This window comes from Phalacrocorax carbo, chromosome 2, assembly GCF_963921805.1.
Source record: "Phalacrocorax carbo chromosome 2, bPhaCar2.1, whole genome shotgun sequence".
Lineage (NCBI taxonomy): Eukaryota > Metazoa > Chordata > Aves > Suliformes > Phalacrocoracidae > Phalacrocorax > Phalacrocorax carbo.
In genome coordinates, this window is record NC_087514.1 from 26178728 (window position 1) to 26200222 (window position 21495).

The 21495-nt window shown below is 43.3% G+C and overlaps 1 protein-coding gene and 1 non-coding gene across 2 annotated transcripts; both read left to right on the top strand.

The window, feature by feature from the left end:
- Nucleotides 1–4203: 4203 nt before the first annotated feature.
- On the top strand, nt 4204–18417 carry CFAP418 (cilia and flagella associated protein 418). The gene is made up of 6 exons (XM_064442359.1): nt 4204–4637; nt 6093–6192; nt 8614–8687; nt 9207–9272; nt 11370–11465; nt 13412–18417. Exons 1-6 carry the CDS (start codon nt 4489–4491, stop codon nt 13569–13571), a joined length of 645 nt encoding a protein of 214 aa, XP_064298429.1. The 5' UTR covers nt 4204–4488; the 3' UTR covers nt 13572–18417.
- On the top strand, nt 4209–4290 carry TRNAS-AGA (transfer RNA serine (anticodon AGA)). Its single transcript has one exon. It is a non-coding gene; the product is annotated as a tRNA-Ser (tRNA).
- Nucleotides 18418–21495: the final 3078 nt, after the last annotated feature.

Below are 21495 nucleotides of genomic sequence, written 5' to 3' on the forward strand. Positions count from 1 at the left end.
TCCCAACTCACAACTCATCTGGAGAATCATCCCTCAAAAATATTTTCCAGCCTTGGCAAGGGTGATGTAACACTATCGTTGCTTTGGTTTCAGCTCCTGTGTCCCTCGGCTAGGATGGTCTTGCGTGTTGTTTGTCTCTCACCACAGCTGTGCAATGGACCGCAAGTAGGAAGTATTTCTCCACTACAGCCCCCAGTCCTCTCTACTGGACGCTTGCTCCTTACTACTCAGGTTCCACAGCTTAGGTCCTTCCTGGCAGGCCAATTATTTTATATTTACTACTACTTATTAGTTCTATCTTTCAGATGGAAACATTTTTTCCTTGTGATGAGATGTTTCCCCTGCATTAACCTGCTTGATCACCATGTGCCTCCCTCTGCCCTACTTTACAGGGACAGACACCCTTGGTGCCAGAGAATGCAGGTGCAGTAAAGCCACACCATGCCTTACAACACCATTTTTATTTGAAGTTACACATAATTATCATTGATTTGGAAGTGTGACCTTCTTGATACACAGCCTTACAAGCTAACAGTTTTTTTCCAGAAACGACTTTACAATGTTTATTATGCCCTCATGGAGATCGAAATGGCATGGTTATAAGCAGTTTTCAAGACTATGCCAGGTCCATTAAAAGGCCCCCAGACAAGTGGTTTTCTGCTTTGTACACTGCCCTGAAAGCCTTCTGCTTCCCTTGGTAAGCACCACAATGTTGCACTCATTTGAAAATGGGCACGTGTGGCTACAACGTCCAAAAGCATTGTTACCCCTGACAGCAGGGTCTCAAATCATCACTCTGGACACTTACCTGCTCTTCTCAGGAATAATTCTTTTGCAAGAGAACTGGGTAGCCAAGGGACCAGGTGGTGGGTGCTCACATACCCTAACCCTGCAATGATTAATTTGAGTAAAGGCTGAAAGTAACTGAAAGTTCTTCCAGTCCTGATGCCAGTCTGGTGCCTCATGGGTGAGGCAGCTGTGCCAGAAAACCAAACTGAAAATCCACCCTCTGAGCTGGCACCTTTGATGGAAGGATCAGCAGTGAAGTCCAAGACTGAGTTGGCCTCCAGCTTAAACTGTCCTCTGATCCAAGGTTGTCTCTCAACATCACAAACGAATAACGTTATATGAGGAATCTTGCACACGCTGCTATTTTTGCTGCCAAGCAGTCTTTCAAGAAGTTGTCTCCCAAGAAGTTGTCTCCCAATCTGATATCTCTACACAAAATAATTTCATCCACAGAAATTCTTGCTAGTGGTTAAATTATGGCCAAGAATTTACATTCAGCTTGAATTTGCTCATGTTGATGCATTGTACCACTACTGTAAAATAAGTGTAGTGTCACTCAAAATGATGTTATACTGGAGTGTGATCAGGAATCAGATTAGAGCAATATCCTGTGACTGGGAGCAAGAAGCTGAACTGGTTCTACATTTGCTGAAGGCAACAGAACACCTTGGTGAGATGCGGCCACTTTGCTACCTCCACCCCAGCTTCTGGGGCAAGAGATGTGAAGACACAAAGGGCTGCAACACGGCATCACTGCATCAAAGAGTGACCCCCTGCATTTATTACCCTCCTGGCTGGCAGCAGGTAGCACTAGGAAATTACAGCTTTGGTATTCCCTGGCCCTGCTGACCTCTATCATCACGCAAGCCCTGGAGAGTTCATAATTCAGAGAAGAGAGCTGAGGAAAGCTCTGCTCGACCTCAGTTAAGGCTCTCTCTACTTCCCAGAGAAAACAGAGGGGGCAAATTAACATTCTGCCCTAGGAAGTTCTTTTGTTCTCATCACTGTGGTGGCAAAATCCAGTTTTATCAACACCACTGAGAAAGCCTGCAGTAGCTTGAGGATTAGAGAACATGACGGCTTTCACCCAGGACAGCCTTCCATCTTTCTGTCCTCTTATTCCTAAGGATAGCCTGAGAAAGTATCAAAAATCAAAAACAAGCTTTATCATCACAGTGGTCATTCCATACTTTTCCAGCCCTCAGCAGTCAGTAACCTTTGTGTTTGCACAAATATAAGCCCAAGCTGCCAGTGGGAGACATGATTTGCACAAGCAAATTCGCTCATTTCCTGAGAGAGGGCAAAACTCAGGGCGTGACCTCAACTCCTTTCTCCTGGCCACAGCTTAGCTGAAGGCCCAGCATGTCAGATTCACCTCAGTGTGATTCCAGGGACTAGTCTGGAATCAATTTGACCCAGTAAGTCTCTTTGATTGCATCAGGCCTTTCAGAAATTTTGAACAACAAGGATCCAAACAGCAGGCAGCAATCTGCACAAAAACAATCTCTGCAGTTTAAGGAATTTTTGAAGGTCTGTGCCTCCTTTTTTTTCTTTTCTTTTCTTTTTTGTTTCAAGTGCTTTCCAACTGAGCAAATGCTGCAGTGGGTTCATGAGAGAAGGCCTTGAGGCACCCCTGACTTTGGCACTGTTATCCCATAGACACTCCATACATTTTTGGCACCTTGCAGCAGACACATTGACAGCCACGGGATTGATGGAAAGGGAAAGAAGCTGTTTTGCAGGCAAAAGAGAATGTACTCAGATTTCTAAGGCCATTTGAAAGAATGCCAGAATGATACTGGATTTTGGCATTCTTAAGCTCCTTTAAGATGATGCAGCAAGCGGTCTTTTCCACATGTGATGATGTATTTCAGGACAAGAGTTTCTTCAAGATTTTCCAAGCCTGTGGGCTCCTGATCCTTTTTCAAATTACAGAGATGATAGCATACCAGGGAGAATTGTGATTAGTTTAAACTCTCTACAGCTGCAAGAGATGAATGTAAAAATTCCACAAAAAAATCCACTTCTTCTGGATTGAATTTACCTACACGACACCGAGACCAAGGGACCACTTAAAAGAGCTGGAGCAGCATCAACACTATTTAGTTTCTTCCATCACATCAACCCAGGGAAGGCTCGCAACTGTTCTACCCAACACATCTCCCCCAGCAGCACTGCCATGCTACGGGCTGGGGTATTAACGAAGCTCTGAGATGTGTGGGGAGGAAAATGGAACGATGAAATACAAGCTTAAGTACAAGGGAATACAAACAGGGCTTGCAACTCATTACTTGGAATACCAGGAGAATTGTAAAACACCTTGTAACTGAGAGGCTTTGCTTGGAGCAGTTAAGGACCGCAGTCCCCACTTCATCACGGGCTGACAAATTTTGAATGGGCTTGGCAATGGGGGGGGGACGAGCACTGAGCTTTTCGTCAGCTGACCTGAGGAGACAGCAATGCTTTGCTTTGCTTAACAGGAGCTCTCTCCCTCTCAATTGCTTCCTAGGATTTCTAATCAATCATAAAAATATACAACATTCACCTCCATCGTGTCTCTCAAAGCGCTGGCATTGACAAAGTTGGCGGTGCACCCACCTTGAGATATTTCACCTTCTGCGTGTCTCTGAAGCACCCCCTACGTTCGTCTGGATTTATTAACACAGCAATAAGTGAGACCCTGTTTTATGGGACTTTCCTCAAAAAGGCTAAGCAAAGTGGAAAAAAAAAAAAAAAAAAAGAAATGCTGCTTGCTTAAGTTGCTTCTTTGTCAAGGAAAGGGAGACCCACAGTACTACTGCAGGAACCCCCAAAACCCCCACAGCCAAGCGGGCGGCGGCGCGGGGCTGCAGCTGCTTCCCTCAGCGCCTCGGCTGAAACTGGCCAGAACCAGTTGGAACCGGCGGGATCCAGCTGCCCAGCCCAGTACTGCCAGCATCGCCCCATCCCTGCCAGAGCCTGCCCGCGTTCCCCAAATGCTGCGGGGGACATCTGCGCAGGAGCGTACCTGCTTCTAAGGGGCAAGGGCCGTTCTCTCAACAAGTGTTTCCAATCTACGCAAAAAAAAACACCCCCAGGCTTCTCCAGCACCGGCAAAGTGCAACCGTTTATTTCTGCTCTAAACAGGCCAATATACAGCATACTGAACGGTATTATAAATACATGAAACATAAACTCTATTTTATGTCTTTCACACCACCCCATGAGGAGACATGCCCTCAGTACCAAACCATAGTCCTCAGAGTTGTCTCGGGTAACGTTTGCCTGACAGGCTCCCGAGGGCGGGCGGCCGTGCCCCTGCGGCCCGCTCCGAGGCGCCCGGAGCGGAGCGGCCCGGCCCGGCCCGGCCCCGCGCGGCGCGGCGCGGCGGCTGCCGGGTGCTTAGAGCTAGTGCGGCGGGGAGAAACAGCGCAGTATCTGTAGTCGTGGCCGAGTGGTTAAGGCGATGGACTAGAAATCCATTGGGGTCTCCCCGCGCAGGTTCGAATCCTGCCGACTACGAGCGGAGCTGACTGGTTCTCTTTTCTATTTTTTTGGTGTTTTTTATTTTCCTTTCACGCGGGTCACGGGGCTGCAGGCGGGGCGGGGCGGGGGCCCGGCTGCGGACAAGCTCCACAGGCACCCCCACATCCCGCCGGGCACGGAGACTCCGCCCCTGCCGGCGCCGGGGCCGCCTTGGCAACCGCTGGCGGCGGCAAGATGGCGGACGACTTGGACCGATTACTGGATGAAGTGGAGAGGCGGCTCTGCCGCCTGCCAGGGCGCGGGGCGGCGGGCGAACACCGGCACGGCGACGAGGAGGAGGAGGAGGAGGAGGAAAGGGCGGCGGCGGCTGCGAAGGAGGGCAGGTTAGCGGTCCTGCGCCCGTCCCGACCCTCAGCACCTCCCCGCCGAGCGGGCTGGGGTGGCACGCAGCCCGCCCTCTGGGGCGGGAGGGGGTCGGCGGCCGGCAGGAGCCCGCGGGAGCTGCAGGTACCGAGGCTCGGGAGCCGAAACGCTGGCCAGGGGTCAACGAATATCCCGTCGTCCTTGTTTCTAAACACCCAAGTCGTGCGCCCGCGAGCTGAGTAACTTCAGATAGTCTTTGTCTCTTAAGCGTATCCCAACCTCGGATTAAATATGGCGTTAAAAGCTACTCTAATCTGCTCGTGAGTTAGGATCGGGGGTTACTTAGCTCTCTAACTGACCTCGTAATATGTCTAAAATATCTATAAATCTTGAGATTTAGAGCGGGGAGAACTTCAGCAGTAGTATTACCAAACGTTCTATTCTGTTGATACTTCATGTACGTATTCTGTTCATACTTCTTCTAATAACTGTATCTTATACAGTAAGCTCATAACTTACACTCTACACTTTCATATATCCACCTCAGATTTCACAATTTTCAGAATGACAGTCTGAATACCGACAGTTTTGGTCGTGACAGGGTCATTGCTGACAGTCCTGCCAAGCGGTCTGCCACACCGCTGCCTGACCTCAGGTTTCCATCCCAGCCCTCACTGGTGTCTCAGACTCCGTATGGAAGGTGTGTGGACCAGAGGGGCTTGGCCAGATGTCTCCACAGGTGGGCAGCTGAGCGCTTACCCAACAGGCATCTCGGAGTCATGGGCAAGGATCTTGAAGAGAATAATACAAGACCAACAAGCCCACTACCACTGGCCACATTACTGGACTTCCCCGTTGTTTGCATAATGGTTAGATGAGCACCTAAATTTAGTCAATCTAATTACCATATTTTTAAAAAATCACTGTTTTCTTCTTTCCCAGGAGTAGATTTGTTCTTGATTAGTTGATTCAGGAGCACTACAGGCCTCCCTTTCTTTGACAAAGAGCTAGCAAACAGCAGACTTGAGTGACAAGACTCCTCACCTCAGTGAAAGCAAAGTGCAGGTGATCTCTCTAAATGCATACAGTTTGGCAGGAATTCCTTCAGAACCCCTGCAGTTGTATAGCACAAGGAGAGAACTCCCTCTGACCTTTTTATATTCCTGGTGCTAAGGATTAACATGAAAAATCAGGGCTGTCCAATTTGTTGCTCAGTAAGTGCTGCATGGGTTATATTATCATAGTTTTATTCAGGTTTGGAAGTGGTTGTAAATAAAAGCAAACAAAAATAAGACCTGTGATGGGATAGTTCAACAGGGACTGAAAGGCGTCATCCTGCAGTCCAGTCATGTTTTAGATGGTACTACAGAAAATTAGTTACAGCCTTTTTCTTCTAATATTTATGTTTTAATTTACAATTCTTAGAACTGCTCTGGTCGTGCTACAAAATGAAGGCTGATTTGTTTGGTTTTCAGATCAGCTAAACTGTTAATAAGTGCTGGCAGCAGTGAAGAAGATATAGACGACATTATTGATGAAATCTGTAATGACAGCGGCTTTGCCAAAACACCTCTGGTGAGTAGGAGTCTGGAGAAATGCAGAATGGATGAGGTTCAGCAACAGAAAGAAAAGCACCGTAAACTAAAACTGTTTTAAAGCAACAAAAAAAAAAAAAAACCACAAAAAAACCTAAAACAAGCTGTAGGGTAAACTTGGAAAATAAAGCAGAAGGGAAAATGCAACAATCCTATAGTGAGGCACAGGAGAGGTATAAAGAGGTGGTCTTACCCAGGCAGTAAAACAGGTAATTAAAGGAAATGCTAGTTCAAGATAGAGCACAGTGTGAAATATCACAGAATCATGGAATGGTTGAGGTAGGCAGGGTTCTCTAGAGTCATCTGATCCAACCACCTGCTCAAGCAGGGCCACCTAGAGCTGGTTGCCCAGAAGCGTGTCCAGATGGCTTTAGAATATCTCCAAGGACGGAGACTCTACAGCGTCTCTGAATAACATGTTCCAGTGTTTGACCACCCTCACAAGAAGTAGAGAAGTTTTTTCATCTGTTTAACTGGAATTCTTGTATTTCAATTTATGCCTGTTGCAGCTCCTCCTGTCAGTGGGCCCCACTGAGAAGAGTCTGGCTACATCTTTGTTCTTCCCTGTCATGTATTTTTGTACATTGATAAGATTCTTCTGATCCTTGTCTTCTCCAGGCTAAACAATTCCAGCTGTCATAACCTCTACCTGTATGTCAGATAGTCTAAGTCCTTAATCACCATTATGTCCATGTCAGTTTTTTACTGGGCTATGAAAACATGTCTGGAGTACTGTGTCCAGTTCTGGGCTTCCCAGTACAAGAGACAGATGGAGCTACTGGAGAGCCTCCAGCAAGGGGCCATGGAGATGATGGAGAATCTTTCATATGAGGAGAGGCTGAGAGAGCTGGGACTGTTCAGCCTGGAAAAGAGAAGGCTCCAGGGGCACCTTGCCAATATGTGTAAATACCTGTTGGGTGGAGTAAAGAAGGTTGCAGACTCTCTGTAGAGCCCAGTGACAGGACAGGAGGCAATGGGCACAAACTGAAACACATGAAATTCCATCTGTACAGAAGAAGACACTTTTTTACTGCGAGGGTGGTCAAACAGTGGGACAGGCTGCCCAGAGAGCCTGCAGAGTCTCCATCTGTGGAGACTTTAAAAACCGAACTGGACACAGTCTGGACAAGCTGCTGAAGCTAACCCTGCTTTGAGCAGGGGGTTGGCCTAGGTGATCTTAAGAGGTTGCTTCCAACCGAAATGATTCTGTGATTCTGTCTCATCAGCGCTGAGTACAGAGGAAGGATCACCTCCCTCGACCTACTGGCAGTGTCCCTCCTAGTGTCACCCAGAATGCTGTTGGCCTTCTGCAAGGGCACACTACTGACTCACAGGCAACTTATCATCGACCAAATTTCCCACAGCTTTCTCTGCAAAGCTGCTTTCCAGCTGGTCAGCCTTCTGTGTGCTCTGATACGTGAAGGTTATTCCTCCCCAGGGGCAGGAGTTTGCATTTCCCCTTAGGTGAGCTTCAAGAGGTTCCCCTCAGCCCATTTCTGCAGTCTTGTTGAGGTCCCTCTGAAGGGCAGCAGAGTCATCTGGCACACCACCTCTGCTCCCTGTTTTCGATCATCTGCAGGTGACTTCTGTTGTTTGTCAGCAGGAGATAGAGATGAAGCTGCAAATTTACATTGTCAAGACAGAGTGATAGAAGGCACTGAAAATAGATACTCATTTAGGTATCATCAGTAGAAAATTGTGTTATTTACACATCATAATGCCATGTGCAGATTCTCTTATTTTCATGAGCAATGTTAGGTTTGGTTTGTTTGTCTTTGATTTCTTAAAGAGTAGCTAAATCTGAACCAACGAAAAAACATTTGTATACCATGATATGTATGTCTGAATGAGAGAGAATTATGTCAGTAAATCTGTATAATTTTATCATCTCATATCCCTAGGACTTCCCATTTAGGACCTAGAATTCTAGTATTCTAGAATTCAAATAAACTGTTCTTTGAGCAGCAAATAAGGAAGTTCTTAAAGACACTTTATCTTTTTGAATAATATAAGTCCTTATGTGTTTTCAGTAAAACAAAAGCTCAAAAACATTGAGGGAGAAGGTTTCTAAATTAAAATTGTTTTTAAAAGCAAAATGATTAAGAAGAGGGCATGAAATACTAAGTCTTGATTGTAAAGTCAAAGTAATTATGTGGTGCTGAATTTCTTCAGACAGAGCTGGGAATTCAATATGGGAAGAGAAGCCTCATTCCTCATTTATCTGTTATTTCAGCAGCTTTTGCCTCAAGAAGCCTCACAAAAACCCGAGCAAGAAAATTGCCAAATTCTTAGTCCCTTTCTTCTGTGACTGAGATTTTCTGGCTCCTGCTCATTAAGTAAAACAGAATATTGTTACCTTGCTGTAATGCTGCCTTTCATTCTTTAACTGCTTTTTAAATAGAAATTGAAGCCTAACTCTGCAAGTCTCACACCTGAAAGCAATAGTGCTGTTGTTGTACAGGCTCATAGGAAGAGGTAAGTGAAAAATGTTTTGGCTAGTTGAACATAGCTTGATTATTGCTTGTTGCCAGTCTAATAATATTGCTACTGTTTAATCTGTGTTGACATTAACTAAGAAAGAAACTGAGTATTTAGAGAAACATTCTTTTTAAAGATAAACAAAGATAAACAGAAAGATAATTTTGAAGGATTACTAATGTGCTTTCATGTGGTCAAGTTATTTATTATAAATTTCCTCATTATTTAAGTTATTGAACAACAGCTTGCTTTGCCTTATGGACATACATATTTATCAAATGCTGCAATATATGGCCCCATGTATATTTGGTGCAGAGCATGGTTGTCGTAGAGCTTTTCTTTGAACACCTTGGTAATGGAAGTCTTAAAATTCCTTAGTTTGAAAGCATTTGGATGCTTTGCCTACAATTAACAAATATGATTGTAGAAGTGCCATGCTGTTAAACTAGGAGAAGCATTGTACTTTCTCCAAAATGTTTTGCTGTAATTTAAAATTTTTTAATGAAATCCATTCAGATGCTGTCCAGTGTACCTGGGTGGAAGCTCTTCACCACATGGCATAGGAACAAGTATTTCAAAAAGGTAGGAAACATGAAAAAAATGTTCTACTTACTTTATCGTTATTTTTATTCACAACTGTGTTTCTGTGGTGGTACAAAGTTCTGCATTTGAGCTGGACAGGAAAGCCCTATATTCATCTAAACATGTGGATGCCTGTAACTGCAGTTGAAGTCAGCTGGTCCATTCCAGTCCTCTGTTGTTGACCACTAGATCTTTTGCTTGTTTGAGGTTTTGAAGGACATGTGCAAATGAGACTTGAGACTCCAAAAATTAGTAACATGTAGTTAAGGAAATGGCTGCTGTAAAGTATTGTTATTTTTCCCTGCCTCTCTTTAGCTTTTTATGTGATGCTGAATATGTGACTTAAATCAGTGAGCTGGTTTAAATCATCCCAGAGCCTGAACTGAAATTAGCCAGAGTGCTTTGCAACTGCAGCTCAACTTAGTAGGAGAGGTACTTTAAAGATTGTGCAGGACAACCAGGGGATCAGGCCCAGCCAGCATGGGTTCATGAAAGGGAGGTCATGCCTGACCAACCTGATCTCCTTCTATGACCAGGTGACCCGCCTAGTGGATGAGGGAGAGGCTGTGGATGTTGTCTACCTGGACTTTAGTAAGGCCTTTGACACCGACTCCCACAGCATTCTCCTGGAGAAGCTAGCTGCTCACGGCTTAGACAGGTGTACTCTTTGCTGGGTAAAAAACTGGCTGGATGGCCGAGCCCAGGGAGCTGTGGTGAATGGAGTCAAATCCAGTTGGTGGCCGGTCACGAGCAGGATTCCCCAGGGCTCCGGGTTGGGGCTGGTCCTGTTTAATATCTTTATCAATGATCTGGATGAGGGGATTGAGTGCACCCTCAGTAAGTTTGCAGATGACACCAAGCTGGGTGGAAGTGTCGATCTGATCAAGGGTAGGAAGGCCCTACAGGGGGACCTGGACAGGCTGGATCTTCGGGCCGAGGCCAATTATATGAAGTTCAACAAGGCTCAGTGCTTGATTAGGTATTAGGCACTTTGGTCACAACAACCCCATGCAACACTACAGGCTTGGGGAAGAGTGGCTGGAGAGCTGTGTGGTGGAGAAGGACCTGGGGGTGTTGGCTGACAGCCGGCTGAACATGAGCCAGCAGTGTGCCCAGGTGGCCAAGAAGGCCAACAACAGCCTGGCTTGTATCAGGAATAGTGTGGCCAGCCGGAGCAGGGAAGTGATAGTGCCCCTGTACTCGGCACTGGTGAGGCCACACCTCAAATCCTGTGTTCAGTTTTGGGCCCCTCAGTACAAGAAGGACATTGAGGTGCTGAAGTGTGTCCAGAGAAGGGCAACGAAGTTGGTGAAGGGTCTGGAGAGCAAGTCTTATGAGGAGAGATTGAGGGTCCTGGAGTTGTTTAGCCTGGAGAAGAAGAGGCTGAGGGGAGACTTGTCGCTCTCTACAACTACCTGAAAGGAGGTTGTGGTGAGGTGGATGTTGGTCTCTTCTCCCAGGTTACTAGCGATAGGATGAGAGGAAATGGCCTCAAGCTGCATCAGGGGAGGTTTGGATTGGATATTAGGCAAAATTTCTTTACTGAGAAAGAGTGGTCAGACATTGGAAGAGGCTGCCCAGAGAGGTGGTAGAGTCACCATCCCTGGAGGTGTTCGAAAAACACGTAGATGTGGCACTTCAGGCCATGGTTTAGGAGGCCTGGTGGTGTTGCATTGATGGTTGGAGTTGGTGATCTTAGAGGTCTTTTCCAATGTTAATGAGTCTATGATTTATCCCCAATATCCTATAGAACATTATTGCATTTCCATGTGGGATTTTCTGTAGTAAGTAATTATGCATTTGATGCATATTTGGATGCTGGTCAGGTGCCATACCAGTGAGGAAGATGAAAGAGAATATATCAACAGAATATCCGTTTATTTTATGTATTCAGTGAAGTTAGGAACCTGTAAAAATAATACATGATCATATAGTTAGAACACATACAATAATGAATGTGCCAGAGATGTAAAAAATTTAAGATTTAACCTTGCTTCTAGTATTTCTGAGTGAGCGCTGTACTTTAGAACAGTTATGATCTGTGTAGCTTCTCTGATTGTGATAAGTTCTTGGAGCTTTCTGTTCTTTTTTGACCAGAACATGTGATCAACTACGTTGTACTGCTTGCGACTTCCGTGTGTCACTTTTCAATGACTACGTCTGGGATCAGTCCTGTGATTATCTTTTTTTCAGGTATGTCTGATGTGGGTTTGGTATTAGTATTGTGTTACTGTGCTTTGGGGCTTCATAGGAATGGGAGAGATTAAAAGTCCTGAGCATTCCTGTGTTACCTAAAAAGGAGCATGTGCGCAACCTGTTTAGTGATAAGGTGGGAAAGTCTGCAGGGAGAGGGATGAGACATCTCCCATAATCTGTTTTCATGCCTTTCTGTTTCTTCACCCATCACATTCTCTCTCTGCTTTTAAAAAGAATTCAAGTTCCATGGATCAAAAGGCAACCTTACTGCTGAAATAAGAAATAATCTGTGTGTTGGGTTGGCCTCTGTTGTGCCATTGCAAGATGCCTACAAAATAAATGCAGGCTGTTCGGCACATACTTCTCACCATACCTTCCGTCGTACAGACTGTGAATGTTTCAAGTCAGATTTTCATTTTTCCAGTATCAAGTATTACGCTCTCATGTTCAGGGAAAATCAGATAGTTTGATTTCTTAACAGACTTCTTATTGAAGCAAGGTTTCATTAAATGGAGGGGTTGGAATTTTGTTTTCTTCTTATACTGTGGTGTCTTTGACTTCAATTATTTCCTTTTTTTTTTTAAGACACTATAATTAAGGAGTTTTTATGTCCAGTTTCTCTAAAACTGTATCTAATGCCAAAACTTAGTGAAAGGTAGTGTAGCAGGCATGTTCCTAATACAGACATTGAATTTGAATTCCTCTTATTTTAGTAAACTCTGTATGTGCCTGTTGACTGACAGAAGTAGTGGATGTGTTCAGAGTATGTTCTTGGCCACGGGGGGGTGTGGCAGCTGGAGTAGAACAGTGGTGGATACATCATCTCCTTTTCCATTATTTTTCTTCTATTACAGGTTAGGTTTTTCCTTCCAGTTTCGAAATTTATATTTCTCTTTGAATGAATATCTGATTTTCCCATTATTTAAAGCAGCCTTAAAAATATAGTGCTGCACCAGTCCCCTGAGATTAATCTGGTTACTGGAAAGGTTAACATAATATGATTCTTGTATTTACTCAAAGTCTAAATCATTCTGCTTCTGAGATCTTGAAATTAATTAAATTTTAAAAAAATACATGAATGGCATTAGTATCAGATATTTGTAACATTGATCAAAAACTGTAATCTTAAGCAAGATATTTAACTACTTATTTTGACTAACCTGAATTTTAAAAAGCACACTTGAAGGTTCAACATTTGCCTTCTAAGAATAGGTGTCTGACCTCTTTTTTTAAAAATTCCTCCTTTGATATTTGTTTTGTTTTTTTTTTATTTAGCTGCACTTGTTAATGTTGGTTTTGAGCAATTCAGTGGCCACTAATTGATGGCCAGGAGGAGCTCCTGAGAGCAGGGATAGTTAAAATGCTACATTTTTGCTTGTTTTTTGAAACAACTTGTTTTTGTAATAGCCGTGCTGATTTTTCAGTTGTTGTGGTTGATGCTTGCACAGGAATTATTTGTGGTTTGATATACATTCTTCTCTCTGATGGCTACTTCATTTCAGTCTCTTTAACAACCATACGGAGTAACAGTTCCTGATGAAGTTTGACTCTAGTTGTATCTATTCTGCATAGGGATTTTTACAGTAAGTTTGATAAATTAAATACATTTTTTGATAATTTCTTAACATGAGAATTATCTGTACCTGGTTTTCTTCCCAACTCTTTCCCTGGAGGCTGACACTGGGAACAGAGAACACTGATTACAGAAACATCAGTCTCCAGCTGATCTGAGAATACAGCAACTACGCACTGAGACTGCTCTCAGGAAAGGATTGTGTTCAAAACAGAATTTAAACTTATCCGTAAATTAATTCATAACAGTGGTACTCAGAAATGTCTTAAAAGTCTTTCTGAATTGAAATGGCCTCATGAATCTTTTTTCTTGGAAAAAAAAAAAAAAAAAAAAAAAGCATGATCCTAAACTGAATTCACTTGATTGGCAGGAATAACATGCCTGAGCTCAGTAAACTAAGAGCGAAGATGAGAAAGAAGAAAGGAGCGCGAGCATATGCTTGTCAGTGCAGCTGGAGATCCATTGGTGAATTAACTGACCTCCAAACAGACCAGCAACTTCGATGGGTTTGTGGTAAACATGCAGAATGACGTCCTCGTGTGTGTGGTACCTACTTGTGTGGAAACAGGTCATAAACTCAATTTGTTTCCTACGCAGTTTTCTGAGAACAGATGGAAACCTGAATACTTGTACCTAGAAATAGATTATAACACCCAGACTTCAACCTGAAAACTTTTTTTTCAATTTAACTGTCTTGCAAGCAATATGGGGAGTTGAATTATTAGAAGAAACAACCAATTTGGAGGCTTCCAGAAGAAGCTAAATGAGGTTAAAGCTCACACTAGTAGTGTTAAAGAAAGGAAGAGAAAATAGACAGATTTGCTTTGCATGGGGCAAAGCACGTTGTGACTGTTCCTCATATCTAGCAGAGAGCCTTGTTTCGCATGTCTGCAAAGTCTTGGACTCAGAATGGTGGGTTGGGATGCAGCCATGAATGAATTTCTGCACGGAAATTAGTACTGCTGTTCTGCTTTGCTCATAGCTGTTAATGAGCAAGTGGTTGTAGATCTCTTAAAAAATTACTGCGAGATCAGCTCTCACCTCGAAGGTTTCAGCACACCCCAAAACTTTACTTTCTTTCACCCACCAGCAGCCAAAAACTGCAGGTGCTGGAAATTTCTTTCCAGTTCCTACTGCTTTCTTCAAAGCACTTTGTGCTGACTAAAGACTTTTACCACAGTGAATTTCTTGGACTTCCCTTCAGCATTCACTGCAAGAGGTGAACAAGTTATTGTGCAATTACTAAATATTGTGCAATTTTAAAGAGATTCTGAAAAGTATTTCTATCAATATTTTCAAGGGAAAAAGGTCTCAGGCTTTTAAGAGTGAGAAAACATATATCCCCACTGACATTCAAATTTGGATTTTTTTCACTTAGATTTCACTTCAGCTTCACTTCAAAATACTACATATTCAGAAGGTGCAACTGTCCTGTTTCAACACGCTCCCTTCCCCCAGTAACATTGTAAAACGACTTTCAGTATCATGTTACTTGGCAAATTGTCTTGGTTACAGTTAATGTCACTATAGTTTATTAGCGCTTTCTTTTCATGATATATTAATAACACAGGAGATGGATTTGGGGTTTGGGCAGGCAGAGAGGAAGGAAAGGATTACTAGTCCTGGGTATTACTACATTGAGAAGTGTCTCAAAATGGGAAGTCTGTCAGTATTTCTGCTATGCAGTGTGTGATATTGTACAGATAAATTCAAAATTACTTACTTTGTGCAATTCTCACTATACAGAACCACTTCTTTTTTTGTGAAGTTTTGCTCACAGTCCTAATCTGTACATTGTCAATCTGTTCTTTTTCTGAGCTTTTCCAAAACAATTGTATGATCTTCCTTATAGAGGCCATCTCTTGAATCTGTCGCTTTGTCTGTACCCCTCTGAAAGAGCAGGTCCCCATAGTGACCAGAGGCATAATGTGCTCTGCATCCTGCTCCCCTTCCCCCTCCGTGAGTGGATTTTTAGAACCTGCAGAGGACCAGCCGTGTTCCTGGGAGGCCTGGCAGTGCTTAGCACGCAGTGCTTCAGTGCTCTAGAGTGCATGTTCCCTGCCCCATGCGGCCTTGCGAGGGGGTCAGGGGTGAGTTGGCTTTGGAGGGGTACTACTTGGCGTACTGGTATAGACATATGTAGGGTTATCTATCGTTTTCAATGCAATTGGTGTTTCAGGCTGAAGTTCCAACTGCTAGAGTATAAAACTTCAGGTTCAGGAGAGAGAGACCCAGAGACTAGTTGATTAATGCTCAGTCAGCTACTGGAAGAGGTCTGCTTGCCTTTCTGTGGTTTGTGAAGAGATAGCCCCTGTGTGGACTGCCAGCAGTAAAGCGTTCCTGGGTTTTCTTCAGGTGGGCCTGAGCCATTTCCATTCCCAGAGGACATTAGCGCTAATGGTAAGAGAAGAACCCAGCAGTAGTATGCAATTTATTAACAAGCTGTAGAGAAGAATAAACCTACTTTCCGTTCTTCTTGAAGAAGAATGCATTTCAAAAAGAGGTGAGTTGCCTAGTTGCCTTGGCTTGCCTGGTCCAGGGCCATTTGAAGCTGACGACCAAGGAGCCCCACAGGATGCTCTTTTGGCCTGGATTTGCACTGGAACTTGTGCCGCATGTAGGGAACAAGTTAAGTTTGCAATTTGTGAGCAGGAAACAGGGAAAATACTGACACCCATCTCAGTTTGCGAGACCAAGTCTTACATGACTTGGAAAAGAAGCATATCTCCTGTACCCTGCTTTAAACAAACTGACAGAAATAGTCACCCCCTCTGGAACTGTTTGCACTACCAAGCGTGAGGAGCAAATTGGGCAGAAACAAAAGTTCAAGACATCTGTTCTAGTGATTTTTATGACAAGAGGACAGCCTGCAGCACTTGAAAAACGGAGGCTAGGAAGGAATTGAGACAAAAAAACTAAGTGTAGGAGAAGTAAAAAGGATTAACACTGGTATCTATTGACAACATTAGTCAGCATTTCTTCTCAGTCACCTCATCCCTCAGTCTTGTTAGCCTAGAGAGTTGTAGAAACAGTTCTTTTTCTGGATATTGTTGTCAGGCGATTGTATCACTAACACCATTAAGACTGCACTCCAAGCACTGAAAATGTGAGAATATAATGTTAATTGGTAAGTGGAAATCTGTGCATTCCCAGGAAATCATTGTGTTTATTCAAGTGTAGTTACTTGTTTCTGGCCTTGGTCAGAATGGTGGGATACGATAGCTCTTTGTCCAAGTGAATTTTAAATATGTGCAGAAATAGTGCTTATTGTATTGGGTTTTATTACAGAATTTAGCATATTTCTAGATCTGAGAATAGTTGCTATGTCATTAAATATAATTATTTTGTTGGAAAAAGAAATGGTATTAAGTATTTGATTTGCCTTCCTTTGCTTTCTTCAGTTACACGTTACAAACCACTCCAAAGCCCTCAAATGAAAAGAATGTAAAGAAAGGTAAAATTAGAGCTTGACTGTTCATTTGATGAAGGTATTGTAAGATTGCACGAGGTTTTTGAGAGGTACCCCAGACCCTAAGTGATATTTCGGTGTCGGTTATCTGAGATAGCAGGGCTTAACGTAAAGAATTTTGTTTAAGAATGCCATTCAGCTGTTGTCAAACTGTTGTCAACTGGAGAACAGTTTTGATAAGTATAAATGTGACCATTGTTTTCCCTCAGTTTTTTGCTTAGGGAGAAATAATACCATTTCTGTTTGTGAAATGGGCAAGGTGAAAACTTGAGACTTTCATTTTGCTTGGGTGATGTGCTTGGAAATTTTCTAGCCTGCAGCATTAGTCTGTAGCAGATCCTTCAACAAAACAAAAGCAATGAAGGATGACAGAATGAGAATCCACACAATAGCGTTCACTTGGAAATGTATTCAGCCATTTAATGTCGTACCAGCTTTTCTAAACCTGTGGTCCTGCAGTACTCCTGGATAGGAATCCAATTCTGATGTACATAGTACATCTTGAGAGCTTCTCTTTATCAAATTTTAATGTGCTGTTCTAAGTATATCTCACTTGTTTTACCTGCAAACTGTGGAGGGTGTCCAACCCAGATGCTGAATGTTATCTCAGAAGAGTAATTATTAAGGATCTTGCCCTGCCATAAAATTTAACTGACAGAAGTTTAATAGCATTACATATTGCAAGCTCTGCACTGCATAGAATTGAGTAGAGGTTTTGTTTTTCTAAACACCAATTTCAGTTTTATACTGAAGGTATTCTGCAAATGCTAGCCACTGGAAGCTGCCACTTGTTGAAAGACTGCTCGCATCTCTTGTTTCCTGACATGTGAGTCTTTGGATCGTGTAACCAGCACGTGTGGTAGTCACACAGTAGGGCAGGGTCTGTGCTGGGAGCTGCATAGGCAAATTTTCCTTTTCCTCAGAAAAAGAGCTGCCGGCCTCTCTTTGCAAAAGACTTGGCCAGTTCTGACTGTTGTGTGACACCCAATAACCGCAGACAGGCCAGCCTGGAAGGGGATGGAGTGAAGGAGTGTCAGGTGCTGCTTATTTGTGAGGGCTATGTATCCTGCCTGGGATTTGGCACGTGTGCTTCAAGGAAAGTATTTTTCAAATGTCGACACTTCAATTAAATGAAAAGTTGGAACAAATCTGAACTGTGTGTTGTGTAAATTCTATTGTGTTGTTCCTCTCCAAGAGAAGCCTTGTGAAAATGAAGAACCACGTTTTCTCTGTCAGAAGGGTTATGAAATGCCCTTAATATAAAAACCTTGCCCAGCTCCTAAGAAACAGTAAGTACTTGGATGTTTTCTCACATCAGTGGGGATATAGCAAATACCTGAGAAGTAAATGAGCTGTAACGTTCTTTACCAGATAACATGAGGAGAGCACATTAAATTAGAGAAAGCTCAGAGAGGTGGATGTGTTTACCATGTTGCTTGGATGTTTACTCAGAATAAAAGGTGGAGCCAGCTGCTGTGGCAGGTAGCATATAGCTGAACCTCTTGCAGAGTGGGCTGCTGGTACCCTGTGTATCAGTCAAGGCAGGTTATCACAAGCTTCATACTGGTCACTTAAAAGAGGGATATCAAGGAATCGCAGCATTTGCTGTGCCTGGATCTTGCTGTAGAAAACCGTTCTTAGCACCATGGAAGATGTTGGTCTACGTATGGGAGTTGGAACAAATCTTGTCTCTCCATCATGAAGAAATGCTGCATGGCGTACATTAGAGTCACAGACATAAATACTACTTGCATTCTGTTCTGAATTTGGCCTCCAGGGTTTGGTGCTATTCAGGCAGTAATTACATACCAGACGTAGTGGCCAGTGTGGACTTGGTGAGGAGGGCACACAGAAAACACCCACTGCCTCAGGAGTGCGCCTGACTTACCTTCCTTACGACTTGCAGTGCCCAGCGCACTGTGAGAAGGTAGCGGCCATGTTTGCTTAATTTACATCAACAACTTTTATTCTGTTGCATTAGATGTGCTTTAAAAGTATGCCATTTGGGGTAAAATGTGATTATATGATCTAGTCTGCAGAGGGCAGAGCAACACCACTGAGTGTTACAGTTCAGGCTCCTACTTCACTACTACAAGCTCTGGCTTCTTTTTTTTCCGGAATAGTGAAGGTTTACATTCAACAGACCGAGGCTTCTTGTATTTGTTTTCTAATGGTGTGATTTTAAGTGGGGTAGCCAGATCTGTGGCAACTCCATTGATTTTTCTGTGGCTTCATCCAAAAGGTCCTCAAGTGGTCCTTGACCAATACTGAAGCAGATCAACTTTTTTAGGTGTCAGCTGAAGAAGCATAAAAAGAAGGGGTGTGTATTTGTGTATATATATATACGTAAGTGTATGTATGTTTATCCTCTAACAACATCAATGGAAGAACTAAATTGCCTTTGGGATTTTCCTTTCACCCTGCCCAAATTAAGGTTCCCTGAAAATGTTGTTAAGCGGTTTTGGCATGGAGAGTTTGTGTACTTTACGTTCTCGTCACGTCCAACACAAAATTTATATAGCAATTTATATTGTCAAGATGTGACAAGATAGCAGATCTTAAAGAGCAAATTGTAAAAGGCCAAGATTTTGAAATACCAAAAACCTGTTTCCCTGTCTGAAAGCCGGGCCGATGACCAGAGATGCAACAGAGCAGTCTGAGTGACGGCAGTGAGACTCGTCCCAAGACCTGCAGCCTGCAGTTCATCGGCCACAAGCCCTGGCTAAGGTTTTGGGGAAGAGTGAGTTTTAAAAGGTTGTGCCAGCTGCACGTTTGCAAACACCCTGCCCCATGAACGTACCCACATGCACACGTACACACAGAGCGGTTCTTTCAGTCTGAACTCTCTTCTGGTTCTTTGGGAATCCAGTAAGTGTGAATGTACAAAGTAGATTTATAGAGGATGGAAGTAAACATGATCTCCGATAACCGGTGAAGTTGTGTGTGTTTCTGTAGAAGTGATGAGGTGCTTTTAACTAGAAGCACAAGCATATCTAAACCATGAAACTAGAGTTTGTTTATTTTACTGGTAAAGTAGGGAGTATCATCTAAATTTAGCCTAGTTACACCATAGGTGAGTGATCTCTGTAACACTTCATTTTTTACTTCCTTCCTTCCCTGTAATAGGAGAAATACTTGAACAAAAAGCTTTAATAGAGAAAATAGGACCAAGCAAGGCTGAGTAGCACACTGAGAGAGGCTGCATATAGAAAAGTTTTGTGAAAACATTTTTTCAGGCAAGAAATAAGCCATTGTTTTTTGTTTGCTTCTAAACTCAAGAAGACACACCTAAGTGAAAGAAAACAAAAGCAGCATGCTGTAGGGAGAAGTTCAAATGCCCACAAGCAATTTGCCAACGGCAAGGACAAAAATTCATGAGAGGTGTCCTTTCTCAGAGGCTTTTAAGACTGCAGTTCCAGGGGCTGGCCCAGAATCCATGCCCCATCCACTGCCCTTCAATCCCTTCCATCCCAGGAACCCGAGCTGCATAGGGAAGCAAAGTACTGGAGGGACTTCACCCTCACAGGCCACCTGCTTGCTTCCACGTGGGGATGCTGTGGAACACGGGAGCTGAGTGTGGGTCGTTTGGGTTTGGGGGTTTTTACTCTAAAATTTGCCAGAAGGGTTTCCTGCAGTATTTTGAAAGCTCTTTCCTGGTGATAGGTTTTGGAGACGAGCCAAGATACTCAGATATTATATTTAGGTATTACAGTTAGATAAAAGAGCTAAGATATTCAGGGCTGCTAAAATCCTCTTAGACAGAGGTTTATAACTGTTATTCAAATACAAGCAAATGATCTTGAAGTTTTTTATGAGAGTTTAGTGAAACTGAAACCCTTACAGCCTCGCAGCTTGTACTAAAGAACTGGGAGGCAGAGAGGAGGAAGACATTTTCATACTGGTCAAACAAACATAATATTCTAGCTCCAAGTACATTAAATACATCTATTTTAAAATACGGTTGTCTACAGAAGGGGAAGAAAGTGCTAACTAGCTTTTGAATGGTGGTAGGATATTTATAAAGTAGCCATCGAATTTTTCAATACTGAGGGCAAGCAGTATGGCCTTACTCCAAGACAATGCAATATATGTGGTGGTAACCAAATACAGTGAGCGTACATCTTTCAGCTAACGCGAAGAAGCTTTGGAATAGTCAGCAATCTGACTGTGCTGGGAATACTGTGTCCTGACCTCCTCCTGATGTAAACAGCATTCACAGGAAGAGGGAAGCAGCCACCAGAGACAGGAAGGTTGAATTTAGCATCAAACTCCTTATCTAGGCAGAGCGGGCTGCTCAGGATGCTCATAAGAAGCAGCGTACAAATTGCTACAGCAGACTGTGATAGCTGCCTGGCCCTTCCTGGGAAGACCATTCACACTGATGTAATCAGGGTACAATCTTGTGCACGCAGATGAGTTTAGGAAAAGATTATATCCTGGGGCCAGTTATCTAAAATAATGCTTACCTCGGTGTATTACGGTCTCATTCAGTCTCAGTTACCATGACTTGCAGATTGCAAGAGATTGATATGCGTGCTGAAGTGGGAAGGTGTGCATCTTTTAAAAATAAAAACTTTATCGTAGTAAGAGTTATTATTAGTTTTATTAGCCCTAAAGAAATATAAGCCTTTCCTGAATCCTAATACACACTGCAATATCTGGTTTAATTTTTAGATTATAGGTTTCGTCTCAGAGCTGGCACAGCTCTGCTTCCAACACTTCAGAGGTAAAAGCTGTTGCGGCATTGTTTTACGTGCTTTGGATCAGTGAAGTGTCTTGTTTACAAGTGGAAGATAAGCAGCTTCAAAACACTGTGCAATGTAAGAGGTTGCTCATTAACATACGATGCCCAGTTTCCTTTTGATTTCTGTGTATATCTCAGGAAATCCATCTGCTCTGAGCTGTCAGCCCAGCAAGGCACCGTTCAATCAATACACGCTCCTCAGTGGCTGAAATTAAGAGTTTGCACAAAATTGCAGCATCCT